Genomic DNA, 11,774 nt, shown 5'->3' on the forward strand with positions numbered 1-11,774 from the left:
TGTGGCCTCTATCTCCAACTTTCTCCTTCCCTGCGGGCGCAGAGTTGGCTGGCTGGGGACAGGGGAGGAGCTGGGTTTCCAATGAGCGCATTTAAACACGACCCAGGGCTGTATTCCCCCCGCCTCCCCCGACAGCGATTCTTTCTTCCTCTTGGTTTTCAACCCAATCGTTAATCATTCGGAGCGCGCGGGCGGGGAGAGGAGAAGGGGGCGAGCTCCGGGTTCGCCGCCATCGCCGCCGCGCGCGCGCGCTCAGGAAGCAGTGTGGCTGTGACCCCGCCCCCCCGCGCCCCCTTTTCCCCCTCCTTCCTGCCCTTGCTCCCCCCCCTCCCTTCTCCTCCTCCACCTCCTTGCACCGCCGCCCGCGCCCAGTGTATCTACTCCCTCCACACGTCACTCGCCAGCGCGCCATGCAAATCACCGCCGCCGGCGGCTCCCATTGGCCGCGGCGCACTCATTTAATGGCAGCCCGGGCCCGGCGTATGGCTGCTGGGCCCCCCGCGCCACCGGCCCCGCGTGCGCCTCCGCTCCGAGCGCACGGCCCCAGGCAGGCAGCGGACAGCTTGTCCTAGGCACAGCGGCCCGGCTCTCTGGCTCTCTGCACGCGTTGGCACTCCCACCGCTGTCCTTAACCCCCTCCCTAGCTGCACCGCGATCGCCCCCTCCGAACCCCCCTCCGAGTCCCCCTCAGAGCTTGGCTCCCCCCAGGCACCTGGGACCAGCACATGCCCAGCGCACGCGGCGCGCCGCCCTGCTAGAAGTTGCGGCCCCGGAGTTGAAAGCCGCCAAGGAAGCCAGCGCAGGAAAGAGACTTCGAGCCGCCAAGAGGAGGCAGCGAACCCGGTATCGGGCCCAGGGGCACCGCTTCAGACCCAGAAAGTGGAGCCTCAACTTGGCCACGATTGCACCTGTTTGCACAGCTCAGTCGAGAGAGCCCGGACTGCGGCAGCGGCGGCGGCGGCGATCGTCCTGACCAACGGCCCCTTTGGCAAGTGGTTTGTGCACCCGGAGAAACTTTCCACCTGCGAGCTGGACCCGCGCTAAGTGCGTGTGCTTTTGCCTCTTTTTTGTTGTTGCCTCCACCCAACCCCCTTCTCTCTGCTAGGCACCCCCCCCCCCAGTCTCTCTGGGCTGATCCTCTCTCCACCCACCCACCCCCACCCGGCCGTCTATGCTCCAGGCCCTCTCTTTGCGGTGCCGGTGAACCCGCTAGCCGCCCAGATGTACAGCATGATGATGGAAACCGACCTGCACTCGCCCGGCGGCGCCCAGGCGCCCACGAACCTCTCGGGCCCGGCCGGGGCGGGCGGGGGTGGTGGTGGGGGCGGGGGCGGCGGCGGCGGCGGGGGCACCAAGGCCAACCAGGATCGGGTCAAGCGGCCCATGAACGCCTTCATGGTGTGGTCCCGCGGACAGAGGCGCAAGATGGCCCAGGAGAACCCCAAGATGCACAACTCGGAGATCAGCAAGCGCCTGGGGGCCGAGTGGAAGGTCATGTCCGAGGCCGAGAAGCGGCCGTTCATCGACGAGGCCAAGCGACTGCGCGCGCTGCACATGAAGGAGCACCCGGATTACAAGTACCGGCCGCGCCGTAAGACCAAGACGTTGCTCAAGAAGGACAAGTACTCGCTGGCCGGCGGGCTGCTGGCGGCCGGCGCAGGTGGCGGCGGCGCGGCCGTGGCCATGGGCGTGGGCGTGGGCGTCGGGGCGGCGGCCGTGGGCCAGCGCCTGGAGAGCCCGGGCGGCGCGGCGGGAGGCGGCTACGCGCATGTCAACGGCTGGGCAAACGGCGCCTACCCCGGCTCGGTGGCCGCGGCGGCTGCAGCCGCGGCCATGATGCAGGAGGCACAGCTAGCCTACGGGCAGCACCCGGGCGCGGGCGGCGCGCACCCGCACGCGCACCCGGCGCACCCGCACCCGCACCATCCGCACGCGCATCCTCACAACCCGCAGCCCATGCACCGCTACGACATGGGCGCCCTGCAGTACAGCCCCATCTCCAACTCTCAGGGCTACATGAGCGCGTCGCCTTCGGGCTACGGCGGCATCCCCTACGGCGCCGCAGCAGCCGCGGCGGCCGCGGCGGGCGGCGCGCACCAGAACTCGGCTGTGGCGGCCGCGGCGGCTGCGGCGGCCGCCTCGTCGGGTGCCCTAGGCGCCCTCGGCTCGCTGGTCAAGTCAGAGCCCAGCGGCAGTCCGCCGGCCCCCGCGCACTCGCGGGCGCCTTGCCCGGGGGACCTGCGCGAGATGATCAGCATGTACCTGCCCGCCGGCGAGGGGGGCGACCCGGCGGCGGCTGCGGCTGCCGCGGCCCAGAGCCGGCTGCACTCGCTGCCACAGCACTACCAGGGCGCGGGCGCGGGCGTCAACGGCACGGTGCCCCTGACGCATATCTAGCGCCGCGGGGACGCCGGGGACAGTGCGGCTCCAGGCCGCCGACCCGGCGACGAAGAGCGTGAGGCCTGCGCCCCGGAGCCTCCAGAGCTCGACTTTGTACAGACGTCTCCACGTTTTTGTCAAAAGACCGCTCTGGAGATCGGAGCACCAGGTGACACCTGCCCCCTCTCACCTTTTCCCGGGACTCCCAGGCGCTGACACCAGACTGGCGTCATAGACTGAACTTTGGTGTTTTCACGAGACCTTTTGTACAGTATTTATCGTCCGCAGAGGAGGCACACAGCGTTTTCTCGGCTCGGGAGGACAAAGGACAAAACCCAGCGAGGCGATGCCAACTTTTGTATGACTGCCAGCACTGTAACTTTCCCGGGGGTTTACTTCCCGCCGGCTCTTCTGCCTGAGGCCGAGTGACGGACCTCGAGCTGTTCTCACTTGTTACAAATGTAGTAAGGCAGATCCAAACATTTACAAGTTTTTTGTAGTTGTTACGGCTCTTTTGGGTTGGTTGGTTCATTTATACCGCGGTCCCCTCTCAGACGGTGGAGATATATTCTGGGTTTTGTAAAACTCTGTATCCGAGCATTTCCCTTTTTTGTTTTGTTTTGTTTTGTTTTGTATTATTTCTTGTAAATGCGTTGTGACATTTTTATTTTAGGCGTTGCGGTATGGGGGGGGAGAGGAGTCAGATTATGTACATAGCCTGCAAGTCTTTCATTCTTAAAAAAACAAAAAACAAAACAAAAAAAAAAAAACAAAGAGATTTCCCCCCACACGCCAAAATGCATCAAAATTTGAATCAATACGTTTAAGAGAGAAAAGCCCGTTTCCCTATGAAATTGAAACGTGCTAATTTTATATGCATGATTTATGAGTTCAAAATACAATTAGCAATCTGTTGAAGGAGAATTACCAATAGGGCCCAAGGGTAAGAGAGCCCCGCCGAGCGGAGGGCAGCGCTTCAGTGGCTTTATTCAGTGGGAAAAGAGAAAGCTAAACTCCATGGATTATTCTGTAGAGTTGACGGTTAACACAGAAGGGAGTAACTACAAAATACCTCCTAATGGTTTCGCATTTTAACTGCCGAGGCCCTGGCACAGTTTTTGCATTTCTTTGCTGTGGTTCTGCCCTTCACCTACTGTAGTAGTTTTTGAGGCAGCTTGGTCCTGGTTGGAAGGATAAAGGACAGTACTCAACGGTGGGACTGGTGGGAAGAGGCCAAGGATGGGGGACCACGACCACCACCAAGACAGCGTGCCTTTGATAGCTCTGTAATTGGGATTGTAAGTGAAATTACCTTCCTGTGGTTCAAGGAAGCAATCCTGACCCAGAACGCACCACCACAGTGTCCCTCACCCAAATCCTACCCCAACACCTCCCCCTTCCTCTCTGAGAAAATGCAACATAATTTCCCGGATTTTCTTACACACACACACACACACACACACACACACACACTCACAGAGAGAGAGAGAGAACCGATCACCCCCTCTCCTGTGTGAAACGGGATGCAGGTTGCTAGGGAATGTAAACACAGAATACGGTGTTTATTATTCCTGACCAGATCTTGAGGTTGTTTGATGCTTTAAATATTTTTAATTATATTTTTTCTAGGTGTTTATTGGTACATTGCAGGTTTTTTTTCTGGAATTTAAAGTTTTCTGTAAAACTTCGTCTTCAAGTAATCTGACAGCATTAAATATTGCATTTAAAAGCTATACTGCAGTAAATATGTTTTGAAATTAATCATGACATTAGAATGAAATTCTATTTTTGAAGGAGATTTCCCTTAAGTCCAGATAAGAAATAATACTAATTTCAGCATCCTTTCCCCTCATTTCCTCCACTTCCTTTTTCTTTCTTCCTTTTTTTTTTTTTTTTTTAATGAGTATGAACTAGCCATTTGAACGAGGACTTACTCTATCAGTTCAGTAAGACCTTAGCTCAGCCTACACTGGAGAATATTTTTCCGTATAAATGCTAACCTTACAAAGCGACATGTGTGATTTTTTTTTTTTTTTAAAAGTCATTTTGATGATTTTGCTTAAACCTTAAAGTGATTGCAAGAGATCCAAGAGCGCTGCCCACTGCTTTCTGATAAGGTATTAAAAGGACACCTCCTGCTTTTGTTTTTCCTCTCTCCAGTTTTCCTTTAGGGTTTTTGCTCTGTTGTTTCCAGAACGGCTTTGCTTACTTAGGAGTCCAAGAAGGGAGCTTTGACACTCAGGCAGTCCGGGAAGAAGAGCCCAGTAACCTCCTTGGGGGAAATCCTAGGGTACTTTCGGGGGTCCAGCCCACCTTCCCCTTAATACACAAGGGCCTTTGCTGACTGGTCCCCAACACCACCGCCTTCTTTCTGCAGTGGAGGCAGGGGTAGCCACACTCACCTCTGTCAAGCCTGGGCTTCTGGGGTTCTTTAGCTGTGGGCAGCTAACCCAGGGCTCATTGCCAGAGGAGTTATGGCCCACTGTAAGTGAAGTGCCACGCGTAAAGTTAGTCATCTAGGGAACACCAGACAGCTCAGCCCCCTCGTTTTTGTGTGTTGTATGTTCCCTGCTTGAACTCCACCCAGTGAGCTGGGATGCTTTGTGCCAGGCCTCCACACCACTTTCCTCTGGTTTCTACTGGTGTGAAGGACGAGGAGAAATACTCTAATGACTTAATTTGAAAATAAAGCAGGAAGATTAAGGGGAACTCCTCTCAAGATGGGGGGCCGGATCCGGGCAGGCTCTCTCCAGTTTAAATAAGTGGGGAGGATTTTCACCTAGGTCTTACTTGGAGCACAACTCAAGGATAAATGTAGATCCTAACCAAGCAACGCACGTTTTTGTTCAAGTGAGTTCTTTGTGGTCATTATTACATGGTAATTCACTTCCAATGCACGGACGGTGTTTCATTCTATTAGAGCAGTTTTGTTTAAAATCTCTGCGGAGAGCGGGGCAGAATCTTTGTCAAGCCTGGATAAAGTTTGCATAACTTTGTGTAGGGCACCTGGGTGGCGTCTAAACTCACCGGTGAACTAAGCAGGATGATTCGCTTGACGGTCTTTCCCCCCCCCCCCACCCACCCCCACCCCGCCTCCCAGCTCTCTCTCCTCTCCCTCCTTCCCTCTCTCCTCTTCCCCTTTCTTTCTTCCTCACTTAAAAAAACAAAAACAAACAAACAAACAAACAAACTCACTGGCCCCTTTTTATTGTTGCCACTGAGACTTTGACACCCTCCCTCAAGCCCACTAGTAGGCAGATGAAACGAATTAATTTTTTTTTTTTTTAAGGAGTTGCGGGCGCAGCGCGCCTGATCTGCAGATGTGTCGGGATGTGACTGATAGGTCTATTAAAATCATGCGTGTGGGAGAAGAATAACACTCATATTCACGCATTTCATTTTCCCCCGACAAAGACTGGGCACTGCCGAGCTCTGTCTCCGGAAAATTCCAGTCAATTCGAGAAGCCCTCCACAGCACTCGTGCTCTGGGGAGGCAGGAAAGCAAGCTCTGTCCAGCCCGGGTCCAGCACCGCTGGCTCGGGCCCCTGTGCTCTTCTGGTCACGCCCTCTCCCCCACCTAGCTTCCGCAGCGGGTGTCCGGGAGCCCTGCGGTGGAATCCAACCCTAGGTTAGAGTCCTGGGAAAGTTCAGGAGAAAAACAGACTTGGCCTTGGCACCCTGACTACTTGGCGGGACTGCGAGGCCCGGGCGGATGGGGAGGAGGGATGCAGCGCGGGTCCCCGGGAGAGAGCGCCGGAGTCCTTCTGTGCAGGGTGGCGGGGGGACTGGTGGCAACCAGGCAGCCTCTCTGGTTAGGGGCGCCGCACCCCTCCCTCTCCTCTTGCCCGCCTTCCTCCTCTCCCCCCTGCCCCCGCGAGGCTCTTCCTCTCCAGCTGCGCGCGGCAGGACCTGGCTTCATCCTCCCCCCCAGAACCCACCAGAGGGGCAGTGCGGCCACGGACGTGGCCGGGTGTTGGGGCCGGGACCCCTCGGGGAGCGAGCCGGCCTCCCATGGCGCTCGTGCCGGGACTTCTGCGCTCTGCCTTCGGCGACCCAAGTCACGGTTCTGTGGTTCTGCTCTCCGCTGAGTCCCGCACCTCGCTCTTCTCTCACGCCCCTCTCTGCGCCCTCTGGTCCACCACTTCTTCCTCTCCCCTCCCTTCCCCTCGCCCTCCGTCTGCAGCTTCTGCTCGCGCTGGGCTCTCCCTCCGTGCGCTGACAGGCCGTCTCTTTGTCTTGATGCTCGGGGTCCGCTTCCCGCCTGCGAGGCCCCTCTCCTCTCCCCACGCATGCTCTCCAGCACAGCCGCCCCGTCGGAGGCAGTTTCAGAGCGACATCCATCCTCTCTTAGAGTTCCTCCATCCTTGCCGGGGTGGCAAGTCAGGGCCTGGCGCCCACCCTACTCATGTCCACGCTTGCCCGGAGACCGCTGGGGAATTAAGAAAGGAGGGTTTGTGTCAAAGACTACAGGATTACAGCGGAGAAAGTCCTGGCCTGGGGTCAGCCTCAAGCCAAACCCTTTCACAATCAGTGGGGGAACCAAACAGGTCCCAGGCGAGACCGCAACAAGTGGGCGCAGAGAGGGGGAGGGGAGACAGGGTCTCCTGGAAAGCAGAGACACGGATGAGGCAGAGTGGCCTAGTTCTGCCCGGGCACAGGCGGGATCGCTTGGGCCTGGGTCTGGGCCTGGACAGCGGTAATCTGCCTTCAAGGGTTTCCATCTCAGAGAAGGTCTGCTCTGGCTAATCTGGGGGTCCGTCTGCATGCTCCTCCTTGGGATTCGAGTCTCAGGAGAAAGCTTCGCAGGCCTCTGCCCAAGAGACAGAGGTTTTATAAACACCACTCAGCATCCTTAAGCAGTATTTTTTTAAGTGAATAAAAATGAAAAAAAAAAAAAAAAAAGACCCAGTCCTTGAAAGCTGGACTTAGCGGTCCTTTCACGAACCCCTGTTTTATTTTAGACTCTGCCCTGCTCTTCGCTTCTTCTCGTTGGGAGCTGTGGGTGAGGTGGTGTTGAAAAGAATACGTTATTACTGCCGCTTTGTCGCCAGACCTGGTTCTCTACACGGGGTGAGTGAAAATACCAATGGGCAAAATCCACTGTTGGTTCAGACTGATGGAGGCCTGGAACGCGGAGTGGCGGGCTGGAGGGAAGCTAGATGATAATGAAGTAGGCTCAGTCTTCCTTAGAGCCCTGCGGACTCACACTGAGACGATGCTGGTAATGTGTGACAAGTGTGGAAAATACGGAAGGGCTCAAGGAAGTAGAATATCCACAGACAAAGAGCATATGTTGGGGTAGTAAAAATAAAAAGCACAAAATTGCCAGATCCTCTGAATTTTCACTTCCACATAAGCAAACATCACCAGCAGGGAAAAGGACAGAGCCAGTTTTAGGTGTGTTTCTTGTTTTGTTTTGGTGTGTGTTTGTGTGTGTGTGTTTAAATGATCCAACTCTTGGTGAACTCACACATCCTTGCATAGTGGGCACAGTGTGGACTTTCACAGGCACTGAGGTGGAAAGTATGTTTGGAGTTCAGAGTTCAAAATCGAAGACCAGAATGCTGCAGGACCAGCTGCTAAATGACCTCTAGGGGAAATTTGTCTGGGACAGAGACGCTGGCCATCCAGTCTTCCTGAATGCCCTGCGGGCAGCTCGTGAGGATTTAATTGCCCTCAGCCACTTCAGAACAGCCGTGTGGGTACATTAAAGACGCTGTTTGTGGAGAACAGCAGGTCACCACACGCAATGCCTCGGAATAGTCAGCCAGTCAAATCAGTGGAAAAAATCAGCTTTTGTTAGATTTTGCAGTTTCGGGAATTAGGCATTCACTGCAGAGCTGCAGTTGTGAGAAATTGCAATGTCAGGCGTGTTCCCAGTGGGGAAATATTGTGAGTGTGGAGAAACGTAAGACTGGGCCTGACAATGGGGAGACTGACAGGAACCATCACCCAGACGTTGTTTTCTCCCCCAGCACCCCGGAAATGCTAACAAGAGATGTTACAAGGCAGCGGTGGCACGCTGAGTGGAGAGATAGATGCACAGTGCGAGACCTGACCCCAATTTCACACGAGTCAGGGAATCCACAGGCAAAAATACCGTATAGATTTTTTTTTTAAAGCCACCTATACAGCAGTTAGAAGCAGCATCAGGATCTTCTAGAAAAACAAAGCGGAGACCAGCGTCTTGCTTCTAAGTGGCAGGAGAGGGGCCATCCAGGTGAGCGAGCATCTTTTATCAGGAAGAGGGCTGTAACAGTCAGGCTTTAAAAAGTCTGACCCACAAGCACAGTTCAGTAAATGGAGGGGCTCGAACCTCTGCTGGGTGGAGCTGGACGCCAGTCCTTTGTTTCTACACTGAACTGAAGAGAGAAGGTTGACCAGGATGTCTGCTCTGTACACTTGACAAATAGTTTCCTCAACTGCGGGTCTGTGGTGCAGATGTGAAACCAGAATCACCAAACACCTAGGTAGGAATACCATACGGGGTTTCAGAGCCCAGCAAACAGGAAACCGCCAGGAATGGTCAGGTAAAGTAGAAGCAAGTCCTTGAAATCAAAGTCAGGCACTGGGACTTTAGGAGGCAGGTGTGGCAGAGGTGCCGTGCAGTGATCCACCCTGTGCAAAGGGACTTCTCAGGGCTACTGGAGAGCTGTCACACTCCCCATCTCTTCAGCAGAGGTCATTCTTGCCTGTTCCCAGGTGCCCATGATTCCAAGATCAACTGGACAGGGTTCACTGTCTCCTGGGTGAGACCCATGACACACAGGTAGGAATGATGATTCAGTCTTGTGACATACCATGAGCATCTGGCCTGGCCTGAGGGAATCCAAGAAAGCCTTCCAACACAGCATAAAGTCACTTGATTCCTGCCTGGTCCTCCCTATGTGGCTTGCACACTTTTGGACTATGATTGGTAGCAGTGGTGATGTGACCCTGAGGAGAGCTGGCTTTGTTAGGGTGACTTTGGACTGGGCTTTCAGTACCAAACTCAGACATGGAGCTTTGCAAGGGTAGTGGTCTCTCAGCCCTCATGCTCTGACCAGGACCCACATGGGCTGACCACAGGTGCCACACAAATCTGGCCTGTCTCAGGCACAGTCAGGGAGATGCTGATGGTGACCCTGGAGAACACTTGGAAAGCCTGTGTTTGCAGATGACGCTGATTGGCTGAGTGTGTGTGTGTGTGTGTGTGTGTGTGTGTGTGTGTGTGTACAATGGGCAAATACCAGGGCTATGTTGAAAAGATCAGAGTAGCAATTTGTTTTTTATAAAGGGCTCATTTAGTTCTTCAATTGGTGATTTTTTTTTAGGGGGGGGGAAGCAACGTTGGGTGAAGGGAGTTTTTTGTGCTGCATTATTTGGATCTTGCACCTAGAAGGCAGCAATGGAGCCTGGTTCTGTTTCCCATTTCTGCTGGTTGTCTCAGCCTCACCCCACTCCCAAACATATCCGGGATCTCCTCAAGAGTTGTCTATGCAGACCAGGGGAGGGAGGCACACACACACACACACACACACACACACACACACACACACACACATCTGTTTTTAGAAATCAGTGAGTGAAAGACTTGCTGGGACAGAACAGTCTTTCCCAATGCTTTCCTTGAACCAAGTGGATTTGTATATGCATACACTGGATCAATACCACTCTGGTATACACCAAAACACTCCTGCTAGCCAGATGGCAAAGGCACCATTTATCGGTGCATACAAAAAATGACCGCATTGTTCTCTTCACATGTATCAGAACTACATCTGTGAAATGGGTATGCCCTTGAGAGTGTCTCACAGCGAGAGCTGTGTACATGAAAGTGCCATGTGCAGATTAACGGGCTTGTCTCAGCAGGGCTCAGTGTGGCAGTGGGGTGGCCTTCACTGTATTGATAAGTATAGCCCACGGAAGAACTCAGTAAGTGATTGGCAGGTAAGTAGATTTGAAACAAGAGAGGATGGGAAGTTTTGTTTTGTTTTTGTTTTTGTTTTTCATTTTCAAATTTAAAATGCTCAATTAAAATAATAAACCACTTATTTCAGTGTTCCAGGCTGGGGGGAAAATGGGGGGGCAAATGTAGTGTTGATTTAAAAATACTATGAGATTTAGATAAATGGCATGATCTACTTGCTAAGGGAAATTATATGTAGCAGAAAAAATAAGATGACACATTGTTATTCTAATGTAAATAGATCATATGTAGTCACCTTTCTAAACAATGGAGTGTCATCTAAAGTCACAAGACATACTATAAATAAAAATGAGTGAACTTAAAAACCATGTTACAAGTTTGCTATTAATGTCAATAACATACATTTTTTAAAGTGAAACTGTTATGAGGATGTTCAAATAGATTTGAGGAGAACATTTATGATAACATTTTCAGATGCCTTATTTAGGATTTATTTTAATTAGTCCCCAAAGGGTCACCTTCCCACACTGGCTCTTTCAGTCCCTGCCACTGGTACTGTGTGAGTGAAACTCTTCCTTAGTGAATGTACTCCGAGGGGGCAGATGTGACCTGTGCAGAAGTCACATGGGGACAGACACCCCAAGATCACCAAACTACATTCTGTGAGCACTGCGATTATGTCTGACTTGGGATTTGAGGAAGTTGTGATTTATAACGCAGCCGGCTTCTGTGCACATCACAGAGAGAATACACATCGTTGACATGAGTTGAGTTCCCAAGGGCAGAGGCAGGGGTTGCAGGACCAGTTTAGAGAAGGCTGGCCTACTTCCAGGGAGACCTTCAGCCTTCAGAGTACAGAGGTGTGGCAGTGGGACAGCACACGGGGTGTTTTTCCAGAGTGTGGAAAGAGCTGTGAGATCCTGACTCTGGCCCTGTGGTTATAGCAGGGAGCAGCTGGTTTGAAAGAACTGCGGGAATGGTTGGCTTCACTGCTGGCCAGGCGTGTGCCTCATTCCTCAAATGACAGAGCCAGAGAATGGGCTTGGGAGGTTCCGCTGTGGTCTCCATACTAGATGAGCCGTAGAGAACTTGCTCTGTGCCCCAGGAACCCCTGGAGACCTGTTGCACGCTTGGGCACCTGGTGAGTTCAGGGTGTTCTCTAGTGGCAGTGTGTCAAAATGGATTTTCCTTTAGGACCATGTGGCAGACCCCTCTTTGCACTAGAGGGCTTCAGGCACCTGGAAAGGAGGTGAAGCAGGAAAAGCCTGCCTTGGCCTGAGCTGAGTTAGCCCCCTGTACTGCTGTTCCACCTAGCCTCTCAGGGGTTCTGAGGGTTCCTGGCATGGAGGTGTCTTGATGCTGTGAGATCTACATAGGGTGTCAGCTAATCTCAATGGACTTACCTGCAGGTATCTGGTTTATTAGCCCCTATTGTGTGAATTTGAATATGTGGCCTGCAGATTTGAAATCCCTAAACACAAAACTG

General features: G+C 53.4%; 2 protein-coding genes across 2 annotated transcripts; both read left to right on the forward strand.

Moving 5' to 3' along the window:
- Positions 1-405: 405 nt before the first annotated feature.
- On the forward strand, positions 406-2,470 carry Sox1 (SRY-box transcription factor 1). The gene has a single exon (XM_036209371.1). The coding sequence runs from the start codon at positions 1,222-1,224 to the stop codon at positions 2,395-2,397; it is 1,176 nt and encodes a 391-aa protein (XP_036065264.1). The 5' UTR covers positions 406-1,221; the 3' UTR covers positions 2,398-2,470.
- A 3,747-nt stretch (positions 2,471-6,217) lies between these two features.
- LOC118597708 lies at positions 6,218-9,536 on the forward strand. Its single transcript, XM_036209372.1, has 3 exons — positions 6,218-6,878; positions 7,341-7,449; positions 9,082-9,536. Exons 1-3 carry the CDS (start codon positions 6,391-6,393, stop codon positions 9,130-9,132), a joined length of 648 nt encoding a protein of 215 aa, XP_036065265.1. The 5' UTR covers positions 6,218-6,390; the 3' UTR covers positions 9,133-9,536.
- The last annotated feature ends 2,238 nt before the right edge of the window (positions 9,537-11,774 follow it).

The sequence above is a fragment of the Onychomys torridus genome, chromosome 17 (assembly GCF_903995425.1).
Source record: "Onychomys torridus chromosome 17, mOncTor1.1, whole genome shotgun sequence".
Classification (NCBI taxonomy): Eukaryota; Metazoa; Chordata; class Mammalia; order Rodentia; family Cricetidae; genus Onychomys; species Onychomys torridus.